Source organism: Struthio camelus, chromosome 16 (assembly GCF_040807025.1).
Source record: "Struthio camelus isolate bStrCam1 chromosome 16, bStrCam1.hap1, whole genome shotgun sequence".
In the NCBI taxonomy this organism is placed as follows: Eukaryota; Metazoa; Chordata; class Aves; order Struthioniformes; family Struthionidae; genus Struthio; species Struthio camelus.
In genome coordinates this window covers 15,663,178-15,690,997 of record NC_090957.1, presented here as the reverse complement: position 1 = coordinate 15,690,997, position 27,820 = coordinate 15,663,178, and the positions used below count along the sequence as shown (strand labels likewise).

At 41.7% G+C, this 27,820-nt stretch overlaps 1 protein-coding gene across 11 annotated transcripts; it reads right to left on the bottom strand.

The window, feature by feature from the left end:
* Positions 1–243: 243 nt before the first annotated feature.
* Positions 244–25,410, bottom strand: RABGEF1 (RAB guanine nucleotide exchange factor 1). Of its 11 annotated transcripts, none has more exons than XM_068909565.1 (11): positions 25,072–25,410; positions 24,884–24,968; positions 13,900–14,085; positions 11,126–11,292; positions 9,096–9,215; positions 5,900–6,069; positions 4,310–4,391; positions 3,289–3,421; positions 2,783–2,874; positions 2,108–2,364; positions 244–1,075 (listed from the first exon to the last, which is right to left on the bottom strand). In XM_068909565.1, the coding sequence occupies exons 2-11, from the start codon at positions 24,946–24,948 to the stop codon at positions 677–679; spliced, it is 1,671 nt and encodes a 556-aa protein (XP_068765666.1). In that variant the 5' UTR covers positions 24,949–24,968; positions 25,072–25,410; the 3' UTR covers positions 244–676. The 11 variants fall into 11 exon arrangements, with proteins under 11 accessions (XP_068765666.1, XP_068765667.1, XP_068765670.1 ...); XM_068909566.1 differs by having other exon boundaries at positions 5,900–6,066; XM_068909569.1 differs by lacking the exon at positions 24,884–24,968 and having other exon boundaries at positions 25,072–25,405.
* Between the last annotated feature and the right edge of the window lie 2,410 nt (positions 25,411–27,820).

Genomic DNA, 27,820 nt, shown 5'->3' with positions numbered 1-27,820 from the left:
GTGCTTTCTTTTTATAAAGAGTAAATTTAAAGACAACGAACGTGAAGTTTTCAAATCATTACAAGAATATCCTCTCTGATTGCAGTTCATCAGTTTTACCACCTAGCTTATTGAAACATTAACAGTGTGCTTGCCTTCATACTGCAAAATGATTTAAATGAAAGGTGCTATAATGAACACTTTCCTACATCTTTTTCACTAAGAGACAAGATGTCATGCACAGTTGAGACGTTAGATTTTAAACCTATTTACAATTTTACATATTTTACAATATATATTTCATCTTTACAGCTACAGAATAAATTCAGACTAACATTGGTACCTTTCGAGTTTCTGCCAGAACTCGAAATTTTTAAGTTAAACTAATTATTAAAAACATGTAAGTGCATGCTTAGAAGGAAGTTTTCAGGAAAAAGATGTCAATGGACTAGTGTTGCTTAAAAATTACACTGGTTTGTGTAGAAAATTTAAATTCAGTTTCAAAAACCCACAAAAGCCTAATAGAAATCTACTTTGACTAAAATAAATACAATTTATTACACTTAACAAAAAATGTACCTTTAAAAATGTACTGATTTAAGCTCATTTGACTTTTACCCTTGAATTTACTTCCCTTTCCAAGTAGCAGATAGTACTAGGTGAGGATAAGGATGCCTTTCAAAGTTAACACTGATAATTATCCTGCATAAACTTGAGGCTGCAGTGGTGGGGGCAGCTTGTCATTCTCCACATTTTCAGAGTCAATAGCTGCTAAGGCTTGATTTTTTGGTTTTATTTCTAACGGATATCTCTCAACAATATCTTGGACTTCCTTAGTAATTCCATCCGTCCAATCTATCAGGTCTTTCTCAAGCTTCTTGGCTTCACTGACAATTCTTTCCTGTCTCTCATTCAACTGAGATAGGAGATCTAAGTTTTTATACATTTGCTTAACACCCAGGCACATATCAGGCGACCAGTTGTCAGATTCTTGCTTCTTCGGCGACGTCTGACCAGACATATAACGATCAAAGTCCTCTTGGCTCAGATTTAGAGACTGAGCATCCAGCTTTTCAATGAAGGCCACAGCGCAGCACTATGAACAGAACAGAGAGCGAGTATCACTGCAGGCTATAAACTGGAACTTGTGCTCTGCTTTTTAATCTTGCCGTTGAACCAGTAACTTATTATTTAACGCCTCAACAGATCACTTGTAAAGAAAGACCTTCTCAGGCAGCCAGCTATACCAGGCAGGTCACACATCTCTCTTCCCAAAGTTCAAAGTCAAAAGCTTAGAGCGTGATATAGGAAGATACTATTGCAGCTAAACTACACAGACTGACTGGAAAACTTGCATGACAAAGCTCAAGGCCGCTGCATTTTGGAGGTGAGCGATCAGAAAGAACAAGACACGATGACTAAACAAGAGCACTATATTCATAGTTAATAATCTGATCAGCAGAGATCTGCTCTGCTCCCTTCATCTCTCTGCAGGAAGGAATGCTGAGATGCCCATCTCGCTCACCTTGGGGATGCTCTTGCCCTACTGAGGGGAACACTTAAATATTTCAAGTATTTCATTCAGCTACATGTTTTTCTAAAGAATTGCTTTAAGATGAACTGCAGAGGAGCCAAGTTCGTAATTCTTTCTAATATAAACAAGCATATAAATAAATGCCTCCTGCAGAAGTTTTAAAAAGCCTATTTACTTCCATACGTTAATGGCCTCGTTCTGCAGTCCCTTCATAGGAAAAATTCCTATGGGCTTAAATGGGGAACTTCGCATGCATAACATCTGCACTGCCCAAGCGCAGGAATTAGCAATAGCAAGTACTTATCTCCTTACAGGATAAAAACGTGCTCAAGTCTTAGCATCAGCCTGCTCAATAAAGGCTTTCATACCGTAAAGAAAGCAAAGCACTGTCTGGCTTGAAAAGCAGAGGTGGAAGAGAGAAGAGACATAAAGCAAAAGAGCTTGCTGTACCCTGAGTAACCTGAGCCACTATTTCAAGAGCAGCTTTAATTTTCCTTCTGCAATTTTATGAAGTATTTGCCTTTACTGGGAATTCCTCCCCATCCAAACGGAAGACAGTCTTGTACAAAGCATCCGTACTATTCCTGCACTTACCAGATTGGTAAAATAGTAGCCATCTTCTCCTGTCATTAACCTGCTTGGATTACAGAAGCGTGTTATATATTGGATGTTGGACTGCAGGCGGGGTGGGTTTCCCTTCAAAACAATGTATATAAGTGTTGGAAGGAAATCATCAGCAGAAGCTGGTTCATTTTTTGTGATTTTAATAGCATTAAATATGTGCTTGCTGCACTTAGTGATGCATGCTAATTTGTCACGAGGGACACGTTTTGAATCCATTTCAATAATATCTGTAAGATAAAAAGGTCCTCAAATAATTAAAGTCACATTAATCATACACTTAAATGAGTAGGACATTTACTGCACAACACTAAAATTGCACTAGTTTTCTCTACAGTACTTGACGTTCCATGAAAATGCCTGTTTATCTGACCTTCTGTTGGTTCAAGTCCAGGTATTTCAAATAGATAAGTCAGTCTGAACACTTTTTGTGGTAAAAAAAAAAAAAATTATTCCTGCTTCACAGATTAACTAGCCCAACAACACACAGACCACTGCAAATCTAGAAGTTTGGACCCCTTTTCTCATGACAGTGGAAAATAATCTCCACAAACAAGAGTTCTGAAGTTTAAAGATGTAAACTTCAAAAAACAACCCACCAACCAACAAAATCCCCCAAAACAACAAAAAACGTTTTAGTTCACAAACCTGTAATTGCTTTTACAACCATATCAGAGACTTCTGGAATTTCTTCGTTAACAGGAACGCACAACATTTGTGGAGTTACCCAGTGCAAAGCCCTATAACAAGGAGGAAGGGGGGGAAAAAAAAAAGTTGCAACAGTCCGTGCCAATAACACTCAGGTGTTTGAAACCAGTTGCTTCTTGAATTAATAAAATGCATGAGGAGTATTTTATTTAAATGAGGCACTAATCCAGTTATAAATCAACGTATTCCACATAAATAATCTATTATTTCAATTAAAAAATTCATTTTTTGCTAAATTTTAACAAAAGCAAACCAGTAAGTTTTCCTAGTGCAGCAGCTTTCATTATTCATTCTATTCATTCAATTTCTTAAATAAAATATTTTAACACTTTTTAGCTAAAATGCTTGCCGTTTTTGTGTGCAACAGCATAAGGTTTACCATGCTTGTTTCAGAGACCATTCACAGAACCATGGAGTACTCAGCTATTTCTGTTTCAAAGACTCACCTGATTCTCTTTTGGACAGCAAGATCCTTCTTCTCATCATCAGTTGTTTCAGGACAAAAGACGTATTTATACTGTCGAGTCATAATGTATTTTTCGATCTGATCCATTGCTTTCTCAACTTTTTCCGAGGGCACTGAAAGGTACAAATTCCACATACAGAATGTAGTAGTCCCCCCCACACAATATAGTGTCCCCAGTGTAGTAAATAAAGTATTGTAAGACCGTTTTGAAGATTTAATACGACTCACTCATACTATCACCAAATCAGTACTGTTGACTTGAGCAAGATACATCACATAAACAGTCAATACGCTTAGAATATTTTCATTCTCTACAGCAGATGTAACCATATAATGGTGAGAACACTGCCTTGACATGACTACACAAGTTCATGCATAGCTTCACAATGAGGCACGTTCATTTAGCAAGATTCAGCATGTGAATTAGGGTCAGTCATTTGTAGCTGACAAGAGCATTTCTTCAAGATACAATCTTTGAGAATAAATCCAGTGAGGTCCTCAAAGTCCTCTGCTCATGTTCACCACTCAAAAAACCCAAAATAAAACAGAACAAGAACTGGCTACATTTAAGGTGTGCTATTTACATACCAGGCACATAAAAGCAGTCTGCAACAGAAACGCTCCCCTGTCAAACCAATGAGAATTTTACTCATCAACTTCTTGGGCACCACAGCGTAAGGATTACAGCCTGTTAGCTGAGTTGACCCTAGGCATTCAGCCTCAGTTTTTGAGGAATACTGAATTTTAAAGGACAGGAAATGAAAACAACTGAACTATATTTGATTGACAGTTTAAAAAATTGCAAAAACTGATTCATTCAGACTGCAAAACTTTAAAGAAAGCGCTACCGGGAGTAGCTCTAATTATGGTACTAAAAGTTGTTAACAGCATTTCTTAGAGGTGGTTAGGAAGCATTTTGTTTTTACTGGAAGATGCAAGAGACTTTATCCTAAAAATATTAGTTTTTCAGCAGTAAGATAGGAAGAGGAGGAACACAATACCTTTCCAACGTGTCTGCAACTTCTCTGCTACATTTTGATAGAAGTCTTGGGCACACTCAGATTGCTCCTCAATACTTAAATCCTGTAACAGAAAATTGAGTAAGTGTGCACGTGCGGGAGGAAACGGTAGCAATGCCTCTGATGGTCTTTTATGGAAAGCATCCAGCTGCAGTAAGTGTCTGAGAATGCAAATAAATTCTCAGAGGTGTTTACATTGGCTAAATTATATTCAAAACATGAGAAACGACGACATAATAGCTCTTTAACATATACAAGATTTATATTTATTTGCTGAACAGCTCTATATTAGCAGCAGAATTGGACTGATGCAATGCCCTTATCCCAATCACATTTCCTACTGAGGATGTCAGGATAGCGCAGACTATTTAAGCAGAGTGCTTGTTCCCGATTTTGTCGCTTTTTTTTTTTTGTTCCGATTTTTGTAACTTTTTAAAGATGATATGCACTATATCAAAAAATAAGAATTTAAATTATAAATTTGAAATAATATTTATACAGTAAATGCTTCAATGACAATGTTACTGCGAAATATATTCACAGTGTTATTTGTGAAATAGTTAATGCCTAAAAGGCAATGTTAATTGAGCTACTGAAGAACACAGAGGCTCACAGAGTTCATATTAATTTTGCTGAATTCCCATAGGCCAAAAACAAGATAGTCTCTCCGAACATCAAGTCTCAGCTCTGATGGCAGTGCTGCATTTTAGGCTTGGGTTACACACAGTAGCAAATTAAGGCTCGAGAAGGACTGCTCTTTGATTAGCCCAAACTCTGAAGGAATCAGGTAGACAAGAACACCTTTAATGTTTGTAACCAATAACAGCTCTACAACCACCACAAACTTTATGTTTAAAAAGAATCAATTTTAAAGAGATATTTCAAGATGTTTTCAAAGTGGAGGGCATGTAAGGTTCAAGCAGAACTTCCTGTAATTTCCAGTAAAATTTGAGGATCCCATTTGAGTAACTACAAACTAAATGGGAAAGGCAGTACAAAGGAGAGGTACTGAATACTGAATCTCTTCAACCATAGGTGGCACTACAGTCACATTAATATTTCAAGGAGGACAATATAGTTTTTATATAGAGAATGAAGATGTATCCCTTGTTGAGGGGTGGGGGGAAGAGGCAGGCACAGCCAAATACCCTCCCGAAAAAAAACAGCATCAACCAGCACACATCTCTGCTACTAACTTCGTAAGTTCATAAACCTAAAATATCTAAACACTGACTATGGAATATAGCATAGTTTTCCCAAATCATTTTTATCCAACAGATTATTTGTCCATCAGATCTTTCATCTTCCAGAACTAATTCCTCAGGGAGGCAAAGGAGAGTGCTTTCAAGATATCTGAAATATTGGAATTTAGGGGTTTCTGGGGTCACATGCCATACCAAACCTATAGAAACAAAAATTTAAGACTGCCATTAGATCTTCATTCAACTAAGTATGCTAGCCAAAGATTCCTAGTTACAATATCTAAATGCTGCTGGAAAAAAGGGCAGTATTTTCTCCATCTTTGACCAATTTCCTTATTTTATTTTTGTAAAAGACATGCAAGACACTTACCCTCTTATGATTCATTGTGTCCAAAAATAATTTACACTGTTTATAGATATCTTGTCCAGGTTTATGATATGTCTTGAGAAATTCTATGAATTCCTTGGATACTCGATCTGTCTCAATGCTAGCCTGCCTGTGTATAGAAGGGCTGGGAGCCTTGGCTTCCTGGATCTCTGCTGGGAAAAATTTGACACAGTACATTACCTTTTTTTACACCTGTGTATGAATTCAGGAAGTGTTTAACATGTATTAGAAGTTCAGATTGTTTTTTTCAGCTTCAGAGATGAATAAGCATTCCATTTGTCTGAAGAAAGTCTTAAATGTGAAATGCTGAATATTATTAAATATAACTGTAGGAAACCGAATATTCCAAAGTGAAACATTTATAGCCAGACACCCATTTACACTAATGGCCTTTTAATGCTAGCAAATTACTGCAACATGGGCTTGCTTTCAAGTTTCTTACATTTTCATTCCCATATAAGAGCCCTCCACATGAGATCGAGGCTTCCAGATGTGATTCCACTGCAGCTTAAGCTAAAGGAGTGGTCCCATTCCCATTCTCCCTCACCTTTACGCTCCTGCTCCTTCACTTGCACCAACACTAGCATTCACTCATCCGGCTGATGCACTAGCTCAGGCAGTAGTTTGGGGTAGTCCTAGTCAGGAGTAAGTCTTTCTTACAGCATTATTTTTCAGCTGAATCAGCTTCCCGAGACAGCTTATAACCAGGTCACGGGAACACCAAGAGCAGCACAAGCCAGGGAATGGGAGCATGAGGCTGGTGCAAACGCAGCAGCCCCAGTTTGGCTGCCACAGAATCGCCCTGCGGTGTAAACGAGAGCTCGGCCACTTGTGTTTCAGCAGGAGCAGAAGCACCACATCTGTTCAAGGAAGAATCCGCCTGGCACTCGAGAGTTCGGTAGGAACACAGACTGCACACAGCACTGGATGCAAGTTTATAACGCTGCAACCACAGGGTTTTGTCACACAAGCGCATCCGATTTTCTGAAAAGGTGTACATTGCAAGTCAAGTGTACGGAACTGGTATCTTTGCTATCCAAGTGTAGTTCACCCACCTTTCAACTTGCCAGCCAACACTGTTCAAAATGAAGGATTGAATAGAGATGATGTAAACGAACACGATGAAAAGCAAGTAGCAAAGAGACAGAAAACATGAAAATATTCATAATCAAAATGATACAAGCATATCTTCCGATCTGAAAACACTAACATGCAGAACAAAATTTGTTTCAATAAGCATACATGCAGAACTTCAAAGTAAAAGAAAAAATATTTCAGTGGGATTAGTATATTAAGCTGGTATGTTTAATTTGGACTTGAGGAGAGTTATTGTTTTTTCTTTTGTTTTGATGTTTGCTTTTAAACAGATGCAGAGCTACAGTAAATTCAAAGCTGTATGATCCAGTGGCTGGGAAACAACTGATCGATTGGCCAAAGCGCAAGACTTGTTAGAACCTCTAGACTTCAGCATAACCTTCTCTAGATAATAACTTGATTAGGCACTATTAGTGCATTTATGGTATTTAAGTGATAAGAACGGAGAAGCATTTAAATTCCAACAGTAGCAATCAAGACAGATCATGCAAATCAGTCTCCTTTCTAGTTATACTAGAATATTTTTTCAGAGGTTTTTTCTTCCAATCTTCTTTACAGCTAAGATGCAAAGTAGAACGCCTGTCAGCATTCAACTGAAGGGGCAACAATTACTGTGTGTTGAGCTAAACTTGTTAAATTGAGTATTACACAACCAGTCAATAAAGAGCATTGTTTCCAATGCATCAAAACTGGAAGTAGGTCCACTTTTGAAAGGACAGCAACTTTAAGTTATTTTTTTCCCCCGCAATGAATTCATGACTTTATTTCAAAGAACAGCGAAAGACTTATCTCAATACAGAATTCATTATATCATAAAAATGATGAACCTTGTCCTATTATTTGAACTTAAGGAATACAAATTTTTAGTCACAGATTTCAAGTAGATCATTTCAGTTAACTAAAGGCACTAAGAAAATAAAATTCGAATGTCAGAATGAACTGTCTTTTCAATGAGTCGCACCAAGAACTACATACAGAAACTCAGAAATCCAGTGACTTTGTTGTTCTCTCTTTTGAAAACCTGATTTGAGGAAGATGAATCTGCACAATACGCGCCGATTACTGAGGTCTACAGGAACTTATGTAGTTTCAGCAACAAAATACTTTCAGCTGTATCATGTATTCTATAACAACTAAGTCAGTCTACCTACAAAGAAACTGATTACAGAAAAGGTAGTCCAGTTGAACAAGTTAAAGAGGACCTAGCGGAAAAGACAAGCCAAAATGAAGAGCAGGGCAAGAGTTAGGAAAGGATCACCTTTTACAAAGAACAAACACTATTTACATTAAAATCTTGCTCGAGGCATTCTACGAAGGTGCTAGGTGTCACAGCAGAATGTTAGCACTCCAGTGATTTCACTATGGTTGTGCCATGGCTGTGGACTTGAGTCCACGTAAAGAATATGAAAAAAGTGCTGTCATTAGCTCTATTACATACATTCATTCATCTGTGTATATACTTCGCAAAATAAAGACACTGTACATCTTGTGTTTTCTTTAGTCAGCAGAACTCGTCAAAATGCCAAACAAGTAACAAAGGGTAAGACCCCAAACCCGTTCGCATCGTGGGTTTTGGTGCCTTTTTGATTTTAAATGAAACCAAAACATCCTCTTCTCTCAATATGAAATTGTCTTCTTGATTAACATACCAAATATCTGAAGATGTTTTGAGAATGCAAGTGTTCTTGAAGCGTGAACTATTAAATGAAGTAGCTTCAACTTATAATTAGATTTCTTATGGCAACCTGGAATTATTTTTTCTATTAAAAAAATGAAGCAGCACAAAAACCAGCTGCTTCTTTCAGAAAGGTGATCTTTTTGAAACTGCATAGTCTTTCAGGTGACAAGCTAAGGCAGAGCTCACAGCATCATCAATTTTATTCCTGTACTCCCCCCACCAAAAACCAAAGAATTGGTTTAGAGATTCAAGTTCACTTCAGAATGCTAGATTTGCTTTTTTGTCACCCTCATATTCAATAGCACGGGTTATAATTGGCACAACCCTAGTTTGCATTTTGCAAAGCCCAACTAAGTAAGCTTACTAAAACCAGGCAGACAGCTTGCTCAAGCTGTGCTGCATTACCTTCAGTAGGGGAAGCCAGTTCCCAGGAGGGAGTAAAAATCTCCTTCAAGTCCCTGAGAATGTTATCAGCATTTCGCTCCCTCCCAAGCTGTCCTTGCTTAACGATTTTCTCTTGAGCCACTGAAATAAATGCAAAAGCAAGCAAGACACCAAGAGCAGGAGTGTGTGAGGTGAGACAGTGAACGATGCAAAAGAACAAAACACGGGAAGTGAGAAGAATGAACGTTAAAAAAACCTAATTTTAATACATTACTGAATGCCTCATTTGGCCAGCTGGTGCTCATGCACCAAGACAATTTCTCAGGTGAAATCAAGGCAAATTTACAATTTATTGTGAAGGAAATGAGTTGCCTATAAGGCTAAGACACAATTTTGCTTGTTTTTCTGGAATTCCTCCTCCAGAGTCAAGCATTTTATCATTTGTGCCCAAGTCACAGCATGCAATTCATGGAAGTTATTGTCATGCAAAGGCATCAGTGCCATTAATCATTTTTTCCTTGCACACATGCTCTAGAGTAACCATCCAGCCAACAAACTTTATATTCACAGTCCACATACTCTTTTCTAGTTGAAGCTAAAGGCTGCAGTTTCCTTTCACTTTTATTTTCATTTAAAAGGTACCCTGCTTTCACATTCTAATTTTCCTAAAAGCTGCTTGAAGTGTTACATTGTGGCAGCATCACCTGATGTTTTATATCAGCATTTCTACCACCTTTAGACATATCAGTTTGTTTTAATGACTGACAGTCGGTGCCTTTCATCCTGTTTTCTTCAAGAAAAGTTCCCCTTCAAGTCCTAAACCACAGGATCACACAATGCTTGACTCATGACGCTAGCAAGAACGTGCATCACAGGAATAAGATACTCCCACTCAGCAGTGCGGTGGCAGTCTATCACCACCCTCAAGAAATAAATATTACACTTAAGTGGGAGAACTTCTATATCACTTTAAAACAGAGGTGTCCACAAGTCCAGTTTAGAAGTCCACTGTTCTACTTAAAAGACTGTTGTCACCAAAAAGCTCACATTTTTGTGTGTTTTCAGTAGCACTTCACATTTAGCATCCACTCTCCAAGCGCATCACTATTCCAACTGTTTCAAATATATCCTGCATCCAATGCCTTTACGGTTAAGTTTAACCTCAAATCTTCTAAGTTCAGTTATTAAAAGCGTGAAGAGAAACTGATGTAAACATCTACACTTTAATCAATCCAACTTTTAAAAATCAATATTTTGAACAAAGAGTATCCAGTGCTACCTTGGTATAATTCATGAGCTAACTAGTAGTAAGAATACATTAACATCTGTCGGCACACTATACATTCCATGCTGCAAACCTTCACAGGTTATGAAAGGAAAGATACAGAAGCATTTTTCAGAACTGTAAATGACAAACCAAAAATTCTCGGAATAAGAAAATCCCTACCTCTTCTATAAATACCTCTGGAGTACTTTACATAGGAAGAGAAGGAGATTTGCCTTGTTTCACAGCTACAGGGATTCACATTTTTGAAAATCTTTCCTCCAACATAAGCCAAAAAGTTCTCATGAAAACAGACAACTAATTTTCTGCTTCTTGGGACAGCCAGCAACTTTGGTCAAGTTCCCAGCCATGGGATGAGAATCATGACCATGAAGATGAATGGCAGTATCTCTTGTCTCCGAGTACAGCGCACACATTGTGAAGTTACAGGAGCAGTAAACAACCCTTTCAATTTTGGGTTTTTTCCCCCTAATTGCAGAGAATCTGGGAAGGAAAATTATTTCTAGACTGTTCTTGTCAGCTACATAAATTCAGGCTGCGTGGATAAACTCCTGATTGACTGACCTCCTGATTGATCTGAATCAAATTCAAAGCAGTTTTCTTATTTTTTTTAAGCAGTGAAATACGTAGGTCCGGGGCTATGCAAGTAACGCTACAAGTCCACAGTTTATATGACCTGTATTTTAGTAGAATACATTTTTTTCAAAAATACTTCTAGCCTAACATGTTGTACAGAACCATTAAAAAACAAAGGGAAAAAAATTACCCTTCTTAGCTCCCGTTCTGGAAGAAGCAGTGAAGAACTTCTTCACAGTAGTCACCTTTCGTGTTTTCTCATTGGTTTTCTTTTCTTCAAATTTGGAAAAGGTCAGTGACTGCGCCCCTTGGGTACTCTGACTGCTGGCATATGCTTCTTCCTCCTCACGTTGAAGCCTAGGATGAGAAAGATGTAGGTCTAACTCAAGTGGTTAAAATCAGCACAAATAAGTTAATTTCCTGTGCAATAAATTACTCACTTGGCATGCCAATTCTCCTCTATCCCCACCTTCATTTCTAGGTGCCTGTCACAAGTCTCCTCACTACATTATGTCCGCTCTTTTCCCATTGTTACAGTGAAAGCGAGGGAAGGCTTAAGATAACCAGGGAGGATTAAATAGTAACGTCAGAACGGAAAAGACAAAGTGTTATCATGGTCACCTTCCCCTCATGTCATGACCTCGGATCTCACCTTCACAAAACTGGGTACTAGACACTACAAAGGTAGAGATGAGGGAAAAGACTGCAGGGAGTAGAAGAAGAGAAAGAACAGGGGCACTTCCATCAGTCCACTTTGTTACTTTCCGCCCATGCTCCCACCCTGAGTTTCACTGCATATATCAGAACTACTTTCTGTGTTTTGAGATGCCCTTGTCACCCAACACATGGCCCCTTTCTACCCCAACAAGGTCTTTGCAACCTTCAAACTACCCCTCTTTTCTCACTCTCAGACAATCCCTCATCTTCCTTTATCACCTTACTGAAAGTAAAAAGCACAGCTCGTAGGTGAGCAGCTGAAATACTTTGTCACGGTCTCAGAAATACTCTGGAAAGCAGATTATTGCTGTCATAGTTGGTTTTCCAAGTCTTGGAAATACATATACTTGCTTGAATGATGCAAGCCATTTCACATAGCACAGCCACTTTGAAGGGCACTTTGCATACACCAAGCTCGTCTCTGATCTACACGTACCAAGAAGGAGAGGGTATGGAAGGAAAAAAAAAACAAACACACCAACCCTTTCAAGACTACTTTTCTTCTTATGCAGGAGGATTAAAATGGATTGAATTATATTTCTTTCCAAGATACTAAAGGGTTGAGTAACTTTCTTTAAACACTCATCCAGCCCACAATGGGCTATAAATGGTCTTGCGTTGTAACCTCTTGAGACAGGAATTAAGTCTTATCTGTGCTGTAAAGACTGTCGGCTCACTGTAGCGAATGATCATAGCTTATCTGTTTCTTTAGCATCTCCTTACTGAACAGTTACTTATTAAGGACTTTCTTAAATGCCCAGTATTATTACACTTAGACACTATAAGACTGACAGTATAACTACCTGCTTTACTAATACTGAAGCTGTTCAAGCCAAATTCACAATAGAGGGGGGAAAAAAAAGATGTGTCTTCTATACTATACTCAACAGCTCATCTGGCAGCTTCTAAACAGGATAGAAAAAGTTTCAAGCACTTCATCCTACCAGTCTTTGCAGCTAATCTGTTCCAGTGACAGACAAGAAGGAAAAATTCCCCCTCTTCTTCCCACTCCCCAAAATGCTACTTCAAGGCCTAAAAGAATAGGGTTAAGACCAGTTAGGTACCAGAAAACTTAAGGCTTAGAAACAATCCTCAGTCCGGACTCAAGTTCAGAGAGCTTCTACAGACGTGACCTTCTACAGGCAGGCTGGTGTAATCACTGCACTTATGCTCACTGGGTTTTTTTTTTTTTTTTAAATCATCTTTGTTAACTTATCACTAGGTAACTCAAGTTCACTGAAAATGTTCCCGATTCAAGCACAGATATGCTTCTCAAGCCATTTGTGTTTTTTCCTAGATAAAGTTCTGGAATATACCACTGATATGTTAAGGCAAGCAGATGCAGAGGCTCCGTGCCAATACGAACAAATGTCTCAGTCAGCTCAGGCCAACTGCCAGGCAGCTCCAGCACAGACACTTAGGAGTATGATGTGGCTACATGCTCCTCCATTCTCAAGAATTCATGCAGCCTTAAAACAGCTAATTTTCAGAGGGGGATGTCAGATAACTTACACCTGGAAGTGACAAGAAGGACAGCTGTGATGCCACCTACATTCAATGGATATTTTGCAGTTTCCCAGGCAGGTGACAAAGCTTTTATTTTTTACTCAAACTCAACAAAAAGCAATTGAAGCTGCTCTTATTTTCTCACTCATGCATCGATTCCCTTCAACCTCCGTTTTCAGGGTCAAGCACTGGGCACGTTAGAAAAAAATAGATTGCCTTGCAAAAAAGTTTGCTTGGAAAAATAACTCAAATCATTTGAAAGCTCCGATTCTTGTGGGCTTACCCTCAGTTTAACTGACCACAGACAAGATTAAAAACAATTTTTTAAGGAGTAGCCAAAATGTAAACCCATTGTGCTGGCTACATTCAAGACAATAACTGCTGTCTCTAGAGGCAGGGTTATTTTAATCAAAACTGTCATTTTCACCCTTCCAACTGCTAGTAAGAATTACAGATTTCAGTATGCAAATTAGGTCAAAGTATTCATTGAGGTGTTTTGGAGAATTTTTTGTTTACGTTTGTAACTCCACAGACTTGCTTTTGAAACCGCTTAAATTAGAGTGCCATAAATATTCATCTTTGCTTCAAAAGGAAGATTTCAATTCCTACTGCAAAGGTCAAATTCGAGACCTTACGATGAACCTGAGCCAGCGCAAATACCACTTAAAAACAGGAGACAGAAACGGCGTTCAGTAAAGTCATCCTACTGCAAGAGACGAAGGAACAGAGAGGCCTCTTTACCGCTCTGCCAGCTCCCAGTCCTCTTGAATCTGTTTCTGCCTGGCCTTATGGTATTCCTCTCTCCAGCACTTGGAGCAAAAACCCTGCCAGGCAGGATTGCCATAGTAACCACAGCCCTTCTTGCACAGCAGCTCCGACTGATCCACATGAATTCCTCTGCGTTCCGACTTCAGGTTCATTTTCTTCCTGTTTGAAGAGAAAAGAGTTAGAGATAAACTTGATGCTAGATTGCTAGAAAGACTTTCTTTTGCAGGCTTGTCTTTTTGACACAAGCCACCTGCTCTAATTACTGGTGACTTCCATAGTAACAAAATAAAAGCCAGAGGAGGAAGGGCTCCGTTACATAATCGTACAGCACCAAAAGCCAATGGCAGCATTCACATACGTTTGCATAGCTTTGACCTGTAGACAGCCCTATGCAGCTGCAATAGGGACTGCAACCAAGAGGCTCTTCACGCCCACACCATCACCAAGCAGAGTCTTTTCTTCCAGCAATCCAGCTGTTCTTTCTCCCTCTTTTCTTTTTTCGCTTGACAGCGACTCTCCTGCATGCCAGCTTGCTCCCAAGGGCATTTCAACTACTTCGTTCTAATTCTAAACGCTGGGTTCATTTTAGGATAGCAGCAGCACAGAACCACCTGCAATGGCAAGCTTAAGATCTGCATATCAGAACACTGGCATTTGGACTGCAATAATGACACACACCAACACTAGACCGGAAGGCAGGTCTTAGCCACCAAATCCAACCCCTTTTTACTCCTGGGATCACAACAGAGAAAGCTTCGCCTAAGCTGAGTGAGCATCTGAGCTGTTCAGATTTCTTGCTCTAGCTTTTGTAACTGAAGGCTTTCCTAGGACTTCTTTCCTCTAACAGGAAAATCTGAAGATCTTTAAACCAAAACTATTAATGACAAGGGCACACCGCTTGCTCTTAGGTCAACGTTCCCCAGTCGGTCGAAGGCCCTGCCTCCCCTCCAGTATATTTGGCTATTACTCGAGATCACACGAGGAAAACAGGAAATACACTCCAGTCTTAGCAAGATGAAAAGTATTTTTTTTTTTTCTCTTTAAATGAAAGAATCGACATCAGTAACTTTCAGAGCAATCTTGTTTCTCCCCAAGACTCAGAACGTCCCTAAAGTTCCTGTGTTTGAGCAAGGGGGATCCTTGGCTCTTGCCACCTGCTCAGTCGCCCCGGAAGCTCTCGCAGGCGACACGCTGGGAAGCGCTGCAGAGGTGTCTTTGTGTTATTCAGCAAAACAGATGCGAGGAGTACAACCGTCATTACCAAAGATAGTTGTCTACTATGGGAAATGACAGCAATTCTGTTCCAAATTGAATTATATATGACCAACTCTTGACAAAAATAATCTGATAGTGGTTAACGTTTCCTGTTAATCTAAACAAGTTATTTTAAGTAAAGTAACAGGAAATAGATATGACTTTCTCTGAGGGGGGAACCAATTAAATATTCCTAATATTAAACATATTTCCTAATATTAAAAATAATACATGTATCTAATCCGTATCTCCTCTTTATTTTTCCTCTCTGAAAAAGTAATGAGTTTCTAGAAATAAACTAAAAATAGTTTCACTATAGAGACTTGTATTTTAAGGGAATTGGTCTCTTAATAACATAATTTGTAAAGACTCAGTTTCTAATTTACACCCCTGAGAGCAGCTAATTACATCCCCTTTTCTCTTTCCCACAGAAACATCCGACAGCTGGACAGTCATTAACGCCCTTCTGTTACTACAGACCAAAGAGAAGAAAGCTACGTTTTAAATAGTAGAGACAGCTTCTACTTCCCTCATTTCTTGACGGATACACTAATAGGGGAAAATAAGTACTTTGCCTTCGCACAAATCTTTTCGTTTCTCTTCTATTGTCATTTTTTGGATTCCTCAAGAGCAGTCATCACGCTGACTCTAAGGGGGCGCAGGACAGCTGACTGTCGAGCTATCTAGCAGACAGGAAGTCAGATGTATCTCCGTTGCGCAACCTGGAGTTAAATGGAATAATGAGATGGAAATTACGTGTTATCAGCATCTGCAAATGCCATCCATTCTCATAAGCCCTTTATCACAAATTTTGAAAAGAACGGGGAAGTGAAAGTTTGCAACTCTTCCACAACTGCTCCTAACCTGCAGTTTAAGGGCTGCCTCTTAAAAACAGAGCCTGCAGCAGCAGGCTTGTTAAAGACTTCTATTGCCGGTGCCTGTACGAAGCGATTAAAATTTCACACCAGGCAGTTTTCAATATTGGCATCAGTGGTAAAGCTGACCACCCTGAATATTTTGACTGTAGGTTATAGGGAGTTTTAAGGACAAGACAGACAAAAACATTTTCATATCGTGAACTCCAGAGAAATCTTACACAGGTCTCTATCACCCAAGGGCATAATATGCCTGATCTTGTCACTCAGTATAATGAAATAAGTTACAACAGTTTTGCAACCGTCTTCTGTAGACCCGCTTCACAAATTCAGGTGCTGCACTCAAGTAGAAGCACTGTGTTTAGGACACTCAGGCTTTTGGAAAACCAAAGCAGAACGAATTAATCTTGCTTAAATCCTGTATCAACATCATGCTTTCTGAAATCTTAACAGCATATTCCACTTGCCATGCCAATTGTGCCAAGCCTTTTACACTTCCACTGTCTCTGTACAGGCGCACAAAAACTGGCTTTTTCTATCTACAGGCCTCTAATCATATTTTAGTGCCACAATTATTTTTGGCATCCTGTTAACCTTTAGCGGACATCAGAACTAAAAATCAGGTTCTGCTCAGTGTTAAAGTTCAGCAACTTTCACTGCAGTAAGGAAAGAGGGTCTCTTGTTAATGAGATTTCAGTTTTTCGTGTTCTTTTGGGAGAGATTTGGAGAAAGCTGTAAAACCAAGCCACAGAGAAAGCAAGCAGTTCCTTTTCCTCCCCTTCAAGTATTTTAGATTGCAGTTACATCACTTTCAGACTCAGGGACAAAAGAGGTCACCCTGAATCAATATGAAGAAATCACATGGCGCACTTAAAGTGGAGGTTTTATTCTTCACTTAAAGACACACTACCATTAAAAAAAAAAGTTCCACAGCCTTTTTTTGCAGACCAGCATTTATATTTTAACAAATTGAACAATTCAACAAGTTTATTTAAACCGAGGATCTTTAAATACAAATTTAATAATCCAGTTCAAGTCAACTTTGTGCAACTAAATCACCATATTTTACTACCTTTCATTCCTAAAAAAGGTATGTTAGAACTTCTGAGTATCTAAAATGTTTTTCCCTTATCCATTCCCTTCTCTCCTTCTCACTAAAGAAGCAGCATTTCTTATTCAAAGATCAACTCCTCAATGCACTCGCGTGGTCAGCCCTCTTATTTGTTTTCATGCTCTGCTCAAAGATGGCTTCCAAGTAACATAATCCTAAAGCGGGAAGAAATCTGGCTTTCCCAGGAGTTGGAAAGGCAGGCAACTCTGAACAGCTCCCAGACAAAAACAAAAAACAGAAACACTCACCAAAAAGGACCATAAAGTACCATAAGAACATAGATAAAGTTAACTGGTACAATTGGGAAAGGTGCATTGCACCAAACATCCTTTCTTCATCTTCTGCATCTCCGCTAAAAGACTTTGCAACAGTTGCAAGAAGCACCACACCTCCCAGAAGCAAATGCCTGCAATTTATAGCATACGTGTACTCATACTGCGGTTCGCCCGACAAACCCTTCAAATAATTCTGCCCTGAACCTAATCAGTTTGTGTGCTCTGAAAGCAGAAGGGGCACCTCCTATGCCCATCCTCACAAAACAGCATGATAACAAAACTTCTTTTCAGAGTTTCTGTACCAGCACTAGACCTCCTGCAAAAGCTAATATCTATGTTAACTAGTACCATGACTTTGGAAACTTAAAAACAAAACAAAAAAAACAAGGCACATATTTATTTACAAATTTATAAAGTCCCTCTCTCCTTGATACTTATTTGAAAGTAAAAGCTAGTTCTCTCCCGTTTTCCGTCTTGCACGCGTTCGCAGGGGGGTGCCTCCCAGCCTGACGCCCAAGCTCCTCGGCACAACGCCAGCTGCCCAGAGCTACCGCTTTCCACGCTGCTCCAGATGGAGCATTTTTTTTTTTCCCCCCCGAACTGCAGCTGCATCAAGAGCGATGAATACCTGTGCACCACGGCTAGATGTTGCACATGATGTCACGTTAGATATACGAGAAGGGCTGTACACTGAAGGTCTCCAACGAAAGATCAGATCGCCTTGGGTAGCTTTCTCATAAGCATCTTAGAATATTTGCAGTGGTGTTAGAGCGTCCAGCAAGTGAAACAAATTTGTCGTTTAATTCAGAATTAGCCTTTCACTTGCTATAAGGCTGTTCATTCTAAAACTCACTAATACATCTTCCTATCACTGTGTGTTTGTTTTCTTTTTGGCTAGGATAATTTTACAATTTTCCCTTTATTCATTAGTTATAAAGCACCTGTTTACTTACAGCAAACATTTTAAGGAGTATTATACCATCTCATACAGGTTTCTTGACACTTACTCAAAATCCTAGAAGTTGACTGTCAAGTTTGTCACCCAAGAATATCCAATAAACCACAGCTTACTTCAGAAAGTGGGAACTCAAAACAATTTTGGGGGGAGGATAAGCCAGCTGACTGCCCAACAGTTCCCCTCTGTGACTTTGTCAACGTCACAGCTGAAAGCGTACGTGGAAACGGTACAGGGTTTCAGCCACCGCAGCCACGGAAGCCGACATCTGAGCCCAAGCCAGCAAAACCAACCATTCTGCAAAAAGCCACACCGCTTTCCCCGAGTCACGTGCTTCATCCTACCATTGAAGATTTACTAAAGAACACCACAGAACGAGCAAGACACAGGAAACATGCATTTTGGTACAGGCGTCATCGACAGACAAGAACTGAAACGTTACAGTTGGGGAAGGCTGGCAGGCAGGGACGACAGACAAGCAGGGTTTTTTGTTTGTTTGCTTGTTTTTTGGTTGTTTATGTTCTCCACTGACCTGAAGTGCAACAGTACCCATTGAATACAAGCGCTCAATAAAGCACTTGTAATTCAGAAATGGATTTTCAGTTTCAGCTGGTGTCAGGCCTCAGATGCCCAAGTTTCTCTTGGGAAGCAAGACGAATACATCTAAACCTACAAAGGGATTTCATCACAGTGTTTGCATCGGCCAGTCTTTAGACAACCTCTGCAGACCGCGATCTGCGATGCAAGGTCCCCGCGCACCACGGGGAAACAGTTGCAGACTTCAGATTACAACCCACAACAGTTGCCAACACTCAGGCAGCAACAGCTCGCTTAAATACCACTTTAGATGCCCACGTGCCCGTTTGGGTCAAACCCCAAGAGGGCCTCCAAGTGGACATCCAGCCACAGGCATCTTGACTGTCCATTGACAGAAACAACGAAGCAGATCAACAGTGATGCTAAACTAACCAGACCACGCTGAGACACAACTACGCAACCAGATACTATTTTACTTTATTCCTCTGATGATCTTCCGTTACATTCCCATGAGACTAAAGATGCAACCTTCATAATCAGGTTATGATTTCACAGTGTCACAGGCTATTTCACAATTAAAACTGCAAGATAAGAAGAGAGCTCAAAAGCTTTCAGACACTTGAAGATTACATGTGACATCTTGATTTCTAGGTCAGTTATATAAGATACAAGGTTAGCTTTTAAGTTCCCCCAAAGTCCACTCTCCTCCAATTTTAATTCCATAAATCTTTAGGCCATTTTTGTCAGTATTCCACAACAGGCACTGAAGTAGCAGCAATTATTCCTCCAGGACGTCGTACCTTTGCATCAGACTCAAAGCTCTCGCCAGCAGCAAGAGACTGACTATATGCCGATTTTCACACCAAACAGATTACAAAATAGCTGCAAAAACTTATAGTAAACCTATTAAAATAGGTACTAGAGCCACAGCGAAGAACAGCTGCACCCTTAGCCTTTATGTAACATGAAAGAGGGACACCTTTCATCAAAACAGGATCTGTCACAGAACTGATTTAACGTACACACGGACAGGACTACCCTTACATAACGCATTCTTTCCAACGCTAAACCGAAGGTAAGTTTCGTAACACATGAGCGTTTACCAAAACTATAGGTACAGCTTTGGCTTCAGGGAAAGTATAGTTTGTGAAACACATTTTAGAAGTAGTATAGACTCTTCACGAGCGCAGGCACCACCGGCTCGTTCCGCTTGCTCTTTTCTAGCGCAGAGCAATCACTACCTTTTTACTTCCTAGGGACAGGAGAGGCAGACAACTTTATCGCCAGTGCGGATAAAACACCGACTTACGACAAACTGTTTACGAGTCCTGGATTGCCTGGGCCACTTTGCATGGAAGAGCTGGTTGGAAAAGCCCACATATCACAGCTGAGTGGGAAGAAGCTTCACTTAACCAACCTATAGGCACCTTCGGTAGGATGTGACTGTAAGTCAATTAATAATTATTACAGGCTGTGAAAACTAAACAGCTCTGCATGCTAACTCCAGAAGTGAAAGCAGTGGTTTGGTAAGACTGCTTTATAAGCAAGTTTTAATACTGGTACCAAAGTTGATTAAGACATGTGATGCCTCCCTATTTTTACATAAAAAAGATTCAAAACAGGCAGGCTGGCTGGAAAGTATAAAACTACCTTTGACTACCGGGCAGCATATTTCATCCTTCTACACTTTCCACTTGAACAAAAAATCTGTCTCCTGGCTTCCGAGTCCCTCTTGCTCTGTTTTGTTCATCAGTTTACCTTACTCTGCTTCTTGCAACCAACAGTCTACCCAAGATAACCTTGGCACAACTCGTAGCAACAGTCGACACCAGCCTTTGCCCTGGACTGAAGTTCATGTGCTTTAGCTCTTGCTGTTCATTAAGAGCTATGAAGATTTGAACTATCTGTATTAATTCTTCCTGTAAGAAAACATCAAAGAGTTCCAAAGAGCATTTTCTGAACATCTGACGCAGCATCGAGTACTGCTGCTGTCTGTCATAGCAGCCATCCCCAGGCATGGGAGTTTAGTTACTGAAAATAAGTTTACAAGGTAGACCATGTCTACTGGGAAATGCATCAAAAAGGTGGGGTGGGGGGGACTGCATTAATTAAAGTCTCTAACAATTACAACTTTCGCCTATGCAAAAGGTCCTTACAGTAACATGTCTAGCCACCAATGTTGGAGGCTATTACAGCATCCCAAATGAAAGCACCTGCAAAGAGATGAATAGCCTGATCTTAAAAGCGAGGGGAAGCATCTCTTCTTACAAACAGCGAAAAACATTATCACTGCCAGCATCTGAAGTAGCAGAAAATCTTTCAAGCGAATATCAGTCTCAAATATCAATTTGTGAATTAACCAGATAGCCATTCTGCTCTTTCTCATCAGCTCAGTACTTCTTCCAAAGAGCAACCACTGCCCTGAATGACATCAAATTCTTAAGAGTCATATAAGTGTTGAAACTGCCATGATTCATACGCAGCTCTGAACATTCGGGCGTATAATTAACACAAAGCTAATTAAACATGAGTTAGTTTCCTCCAAAGGAAAGGGTGGGGTAATATAATCTAAGAGACTCATGAACAGAAAACATGAAAGGCATCGTAAACTTAAGACTTAGGAAAGACTGACAAAGAAATACAGTTGCTATCTTTGCAGAATAGATTGCATGAGTCTTAACTATTTTAACTACAACCGCCATGGAAACATCTGAAGCCTAACAGCCAGGAGATTTCAACAACCCACCCGCAGAGCTCGTGGTTTGCTTCAACTTGAGAAGGAACTTTTCAAAGAGTAGTCAGAGCATCTCCCCGCTCCAATGCCACCACAGACCTCAACGATTTTATTCGTCCACATCAAACTCTTAACTACTGCCCACAGCAATGACTGTGCTGTCAGGAGTAGCACGTATTCATGAATTAACAGACTACATCGCAGCATCTACCAGTGACTCATAATTGCACCTTTAAATGAAATGACAACAAACATTAACAAAATTGATTTGTACTGTTTGACTGGGAATTCAAATTAAAATAAGGACACAATTATCTAAAACTTCTAAGATCTCTTCAAAAGCATCAGCTGTCGGGCGCTTCATATGCAATATATTTTGCCAACGTGTCAACCTACCACGTTATTTGCTCGCCTGGGTACGGACTAAAACAAAGTTTGCTAAAACCTTAGAGAACGGCGTCAAAACATCTTGTATGCTTTGTTTCTGACTTGGTACTGACAGCATCTGAAGAGTACTTCTCAAGCATGATTAGATGGGGTGTTTTGAGAGATGTATGAGTTTAGGTCACAAGGAGTCGGTCCATCAACAGGCAAAAGAGAAAACCACACATGCTAAAGGGTTACATAGCAAATAGCAAGAGAGGAAGCGGAAAGACTGCTACAGATTAGATAGCACTGCAAAACAAAGCTACCAGAATCGTGGACTATTTTGGAGCTTATAATTGGTATATTTTGTAAAGCGATCTTCTGAATTGGTACATTTGGCTTCACACTCCTATATTTTCTTCTACTGCGCACCACTTTGATTTTCACCAGGAAAACACTGCATCAAGCTACCGTCCTCTTCCTAATCCTCTCCCCGCAAAACACCTGTGTAACCCTGCCCAGAAGGCCAGCGCATTCGACTCCTGAGGCAAGCTCTGTCCCTGTAAGATGCTGGTTCCTCTTAAGCGGAGAGATCGCTAGTCTCTGAAGTCCCTTATCGACTGAAGGGGCTCTCAGGTAACCGCAAACACCAAGAACCGGCCGGCACAGACCCCCCCGCCCAGTACTGATATAAGGCGCTGCCGATACGAAGCACCACTTCGAAGGTCACTTCCTAACTTTGCGACTGACCCAGAACAGCGTGAGAGAGGGCGGCAGCACCGGGCTGGAGCCAGAGCTGCCGCCCCGCCGCCCCAGCCCCGCTCCATCCAGCCGCACAGGCCCCAGCGCGGGGACCGCGGCAGCCCCAACCGCAGGGGACTTAAGATGGTGCCGAACCACACCCGGCCAGCTCCGTCCTCGCTCCCGGCCAGCCGGAAACCTGCCGACGGTTCCCTCCCTCCCTCCCTCCCTCCCGGCAAACACAACCGCCCCCTGCTTCGAGGCGGCGGCCCGAGCACCGGGCCGGATGCTCCCACAGCCGCCGGCGCCCGCGACAGCGGCCGAGACGCCGGCAACGCCGAGAGGGCTCCACGCTCTCGGCCGCGGCGAGGAGGGAGGGAGGGAGGGAGGGCGGCGGCCCCGGCCCCGGCCCCGGCCCCATCTCACCGGCGGCGGCGGCCCCGGCCCTCCCGCCCCGCTCGCGCTGCTCCTCCCGCGGCGGCGGCGGCGGCGGCGCTGCCCTCCCGGCGCTTCCTCCTCTCGGCGGAAGGGCGCCTACGTCACTTCCCTTCCGGGGGGCGGGGCGGGGCCGCGGAAGGTGCGCTGAGCGCGCCGGGCCTCAGCCGCCGCCGGGCGCAGGGAGGCGCGAAGGCGGCGCCCGGGCAGGCGCCAGCGGTTGCAGTCATGCCGTTCTTGGTTAAAACGTCGCCAGTGAACGGCTTTTCCCTTCGTTTTAGCGCTGCTGGCAGCGGGGGGAAGCTGGCGCTTGGGCGCTCGCCGCCCGCTCCCCAGCGGAGGGCAAAGGGCGGCGGCCCAAGCGCCGCGCTGCGAGGCGCCGCGCGAACGCAGCGGGCTTACGCCGAGGGCCGGCAAACGGCTGCTTCCCGGCCGCCGCCACAAAGCTGCCGAGGGCCAGCCGGAAGGCCGAGGTTCTGGCGGCGCCGTGACCCAGGCGCCGAGGCGTGGCCGGGCCGCGCAGCCTGCAACGGCCGTTAAAACACCAAGAGGAAAGAACACCGCAGGCCTTCAGACGCTGCGCCTGCGAAGAAAGGCTCCTTCGCCCCAAACGCGCTGCAAGAGCTGAGAAAAGGGAAACTCAAAATCACTGGCATGTAAAAAACACTGATGCTTGACCACAGAGCTCGACCACGCTGGAAAAGGCTGCCAAAAGCTCGTCAAAGCTGTCCCTACGGAAAGGGTCGTGCCCAGACTGAGAGCGCGCTGCGAGCGGTGCGGCGCGACCTGCCCAACCCAGGGAATAAGCTGGAAACAACTGTGAGCAATTCATTCAGTTTTCAGGGCTAAATTTTCTGTCGGGGTAACAAACTGAACTAGCTCACTGAGGAGCCAGACAAGCGTCAAAGCCGATGCTGGAGAAGCAGCAGAAGTTCCCCGGTCAGCCGCAGCAAACTGCTAGATCAGCTCAGCTGGGTTGTGGCAGCTCGACGCTGGTTACGGCTAGGCAGGGTACAAGCACAGCGGTTTTTTTACGGCGCGTTCACAACAGAACAGACTACGCTCTGAAGCTGGTTGAATTACTTGAATCAGCTTCTGTTACAGGTTGACAAAGCAAAACCTTTGCGAGAACCCACCGAGCCTACTGAAGAAATCCTTGTTACCTGAGAGACCCTTGAGGGAACAGCAATCTCGTAGGAAGGGATTAATGCTAGACTAGAAGTCTGCAGATTCGGGAGAAAGGATGATTTTCATTAGCTGTATTCCGAGCGGCCTGGCCTGGAGACAAGAACAGAGCTACCACACACGCCTGACTCAAACGTGGTCTCGGGACCACAACATCAGGGCTGTTCCACACTCTCTGCGTTAGATACAAGCTGGAAATAGGAACAGTTTGTTCCGAACAGTTTGTCCCAAAGAATGGGAGAGAATAGGGAGATTCTCTCTCATTCTTTGGGAGAACCTACATGTCTTTGGGGGTCCTCTTCGCTGTCTTGGAAGGAGCAGAAACAACATTTGAACACAGGCATCCCTGCTCTCCTTTTAGGCACAGTAAACCAACTCCCAACAGCTTTGTTTTTAAATCACAACACAGGCATTTTCCAGATCAGACAGCTCACACGAATGCTTAGGAGTTTTATGTATGCTGATGGCAGCAGGAACAGAAATAGTTACCGTGACTGCTGTTTAGCCGTTTCGCTGTCGTCTTCCCCGCCCCTCCTTCCCCTCCATGGGCACATGGTTTTGAAAGCAAGTGTTACTTTAGTAAGACAAAAGAATAGCAAGAAAATGGTATTTTAGTTACTTCTGAAAAAAAAAACTCCCCATTGAACCCAGTCAGCTCAGCAAATGCGGTATCTTACTTTTTTCTGTAGCATTACACAAGTGGAGAAAGCTGCTCAGACCTCGGCGCGCTCTCACATGAATGGGTGGGTATGTAGGGAAGGAAGTACAACTCGAATTATCTGTCTGATACAAGTTTGTCTCCCTGAGGAGACTGCAGACGCTGCATAAGTGCCATCTGTTAAGGAAGTGATGATGAACAAGTTACTGGTTGGTGCTATTAGAGAAAAGCTCGAGAGAGTCTGGTGTCTCAAATTTCATTTCCAGTCATGCAAGTCAAACTCTGTTCACATGGAAAATGAAAAGGGGGAGTGAGTGTAATACTTGTGAACCAGATTAGCCAGATTCCAACAGTTTTCTGTTTAACATACTTTTATTTCACAACACAAACTTTATATACACATCATCTATATATTTTAAATAAAAATACATCATTATATACTTTACCTGAACTGAAGAGCTAAATGTAGTAAATAAAATGCTACCGTACCTACAGTATTAAACATCACACAACAACTTATTTAAAATAAAACACATTTGGAGATAATTCCAATCCTTAGCATCCAGACTGGATTTTCAAAGGCATTAAGGGCTAACAATGCATAGAGACATACAATTTATAATTCAGCAAAATAAAATCCATTTATAAAAGTCACAGTGAAAGTATAGGTAAACTTATACTAAACTTGTGTAAGTAAAAGGATTAAGAATTGTTCTGGAAAGCAACTTCCAGTAAAGATACCTATACACAGAAATAAATAACAAAATGTAATTATCCTCTGAAACATAGCTTATTTGCAGAAAGAGAATGAAAAACCGGACGGTTTATTTTTTTAAAATCAAATGATGTTCCCATAGCCTAGAACTCGGAACTATCCTAGGTCCCCTCTGCTGTGCATGAACAACCTAAAACACATGCAATGGGGCAGCCATAAATAACCAAAAAGATCAATGCAACTCCAAGGCTCAGTAAGGCCAATCAATACTTAAAGCCACCGGGGTCTACAGACCGCCCACAGCTCCTAAAACGAGGATGATGAAAGAAAGAGCATGCCCCACAGGTTATGATGAGTTCAGAAATGATCTTTCTACATTCTTTGCTCGGCAGTCTGGTCTGCCGGGCAACTGTGTCCCAAGCTTTAATTACTATTGCCATGCAGAAAAGAAACATCCACTCTGCAAGTGGTGGCATAAAGGTCCTCAAACCTCTGAACAACTGCTGCTGAAATTCAAGTAGGATGACCCAGCAGCCACCTCCCCAGTCATTGCTGTATTTCCCAGTTCAATCCAAGGCCACCTAACTTGATACATCACAATACTTAGGTGGGGAAATGGATGAACACAGGCCAGGACAGCTGGGCTGTCCAGCTTCCAGAAAGACTGGATCCTCTGACTGACCTCACAGATAAGCGGTGATGAACGTTCCTCTGCCTCACACCTCACCAGAGTTGAAATAAAACAAACAAACCAAAAAACCACTGTACCATACAAACGATCAGCTCTGATATGAGACTTGCCCTGTTGGCACTTCTGTCATCTTTCCCATCAGGTCACCCGTCCCGGGTCATCTATAAACAAGAACGAGCAGTGAAAATAAAATTGGGCAGGAAGGTTCCCAGCGGTTGCTAATTCAGTAATGCCCCATGGACTTAGGAAATCACGACCATTTACTATACTGATAACTTTAAACACAAAACAAAAAAAGAGAGAACCACAGAAGGCAGTTCATGCAGTTATCCTCCAGCTCTTAAGCAAGCAATCAACAAGACCCTCAAAATCGTAAAATACAAGCGCCTAGCCTAAATATGTATCTCTGTTTAACAAAAAGAAGTCTTAAGGTTTTAATTTTTTAACTCTTTAGTAAAAAATGAAATGGAAGAGTGAAATTAATGGGATTATGAAATACATTTTTTTATTAATTTATTCAGATATTTTTGTCAGTCCTGAGAATTTCACTGATTCTTTAGCAACTATCAGTCACTAGCTTGTAATACTAAAGAGAATCCCTTTAGGTTAAAACGGACTGGCAGTTCACCTTGCAAACAAATTTGAGGGTGCAGCAGACAGTAGTAGTAAACTTCCTGCCCTTAGAGCCATGCTTCTTAAGGGTTAGAGCAAAGGGCAGGGACCAAGAGGAAATCCACTCAAGAGTCATTATCTCACTGCGAATCTTCAGGCCGGACACTTGATCTCCTTCTGCCACTTACACTTCATCAGAAAAGTGGAAATGGGGGGGGGTGTGGAGCAGGATCTCACTGAAGTCCTCCTTCGGGGCCGATGAGGAGTATCCCTGGGGAAAACACACTGCAGAACTAAATCCCTCTCACTTTCATTTTTGCAATAAACGGCGCACGCTTAATGCGCAGGATACGCTTGAAACACTCACTTCTGCGGGGCAGCGATCAGCAGCCTCAGCGGCCTTCAAGATTCACCAAGAAAAACACAGATATACCGGGAAACATAAATAAGAGAACTGGCCAGCTTCCCTGATGTGCAATACATGCATTGAAACAACTCGGCTCAGAACGTATTACTGTTTAACATAGCAAACACTTAAAACAGTTGCAAATCTTGACATCTTTCAGCGTTTACTGGAATTTTAACAATCCCTTTAGTAAAGGCCGATTACGTGCTTACACAAATCAGTGCATTTCTCCTGTAACTAGAAGTCTCTGACTTTTCCTTTCAAGGACTTGTACTAACCACATCCAACCCCGTGACTACTTCGTTTCGCTGCTGAAGTGACACTCATCTAAGCAGAGCGCCGGA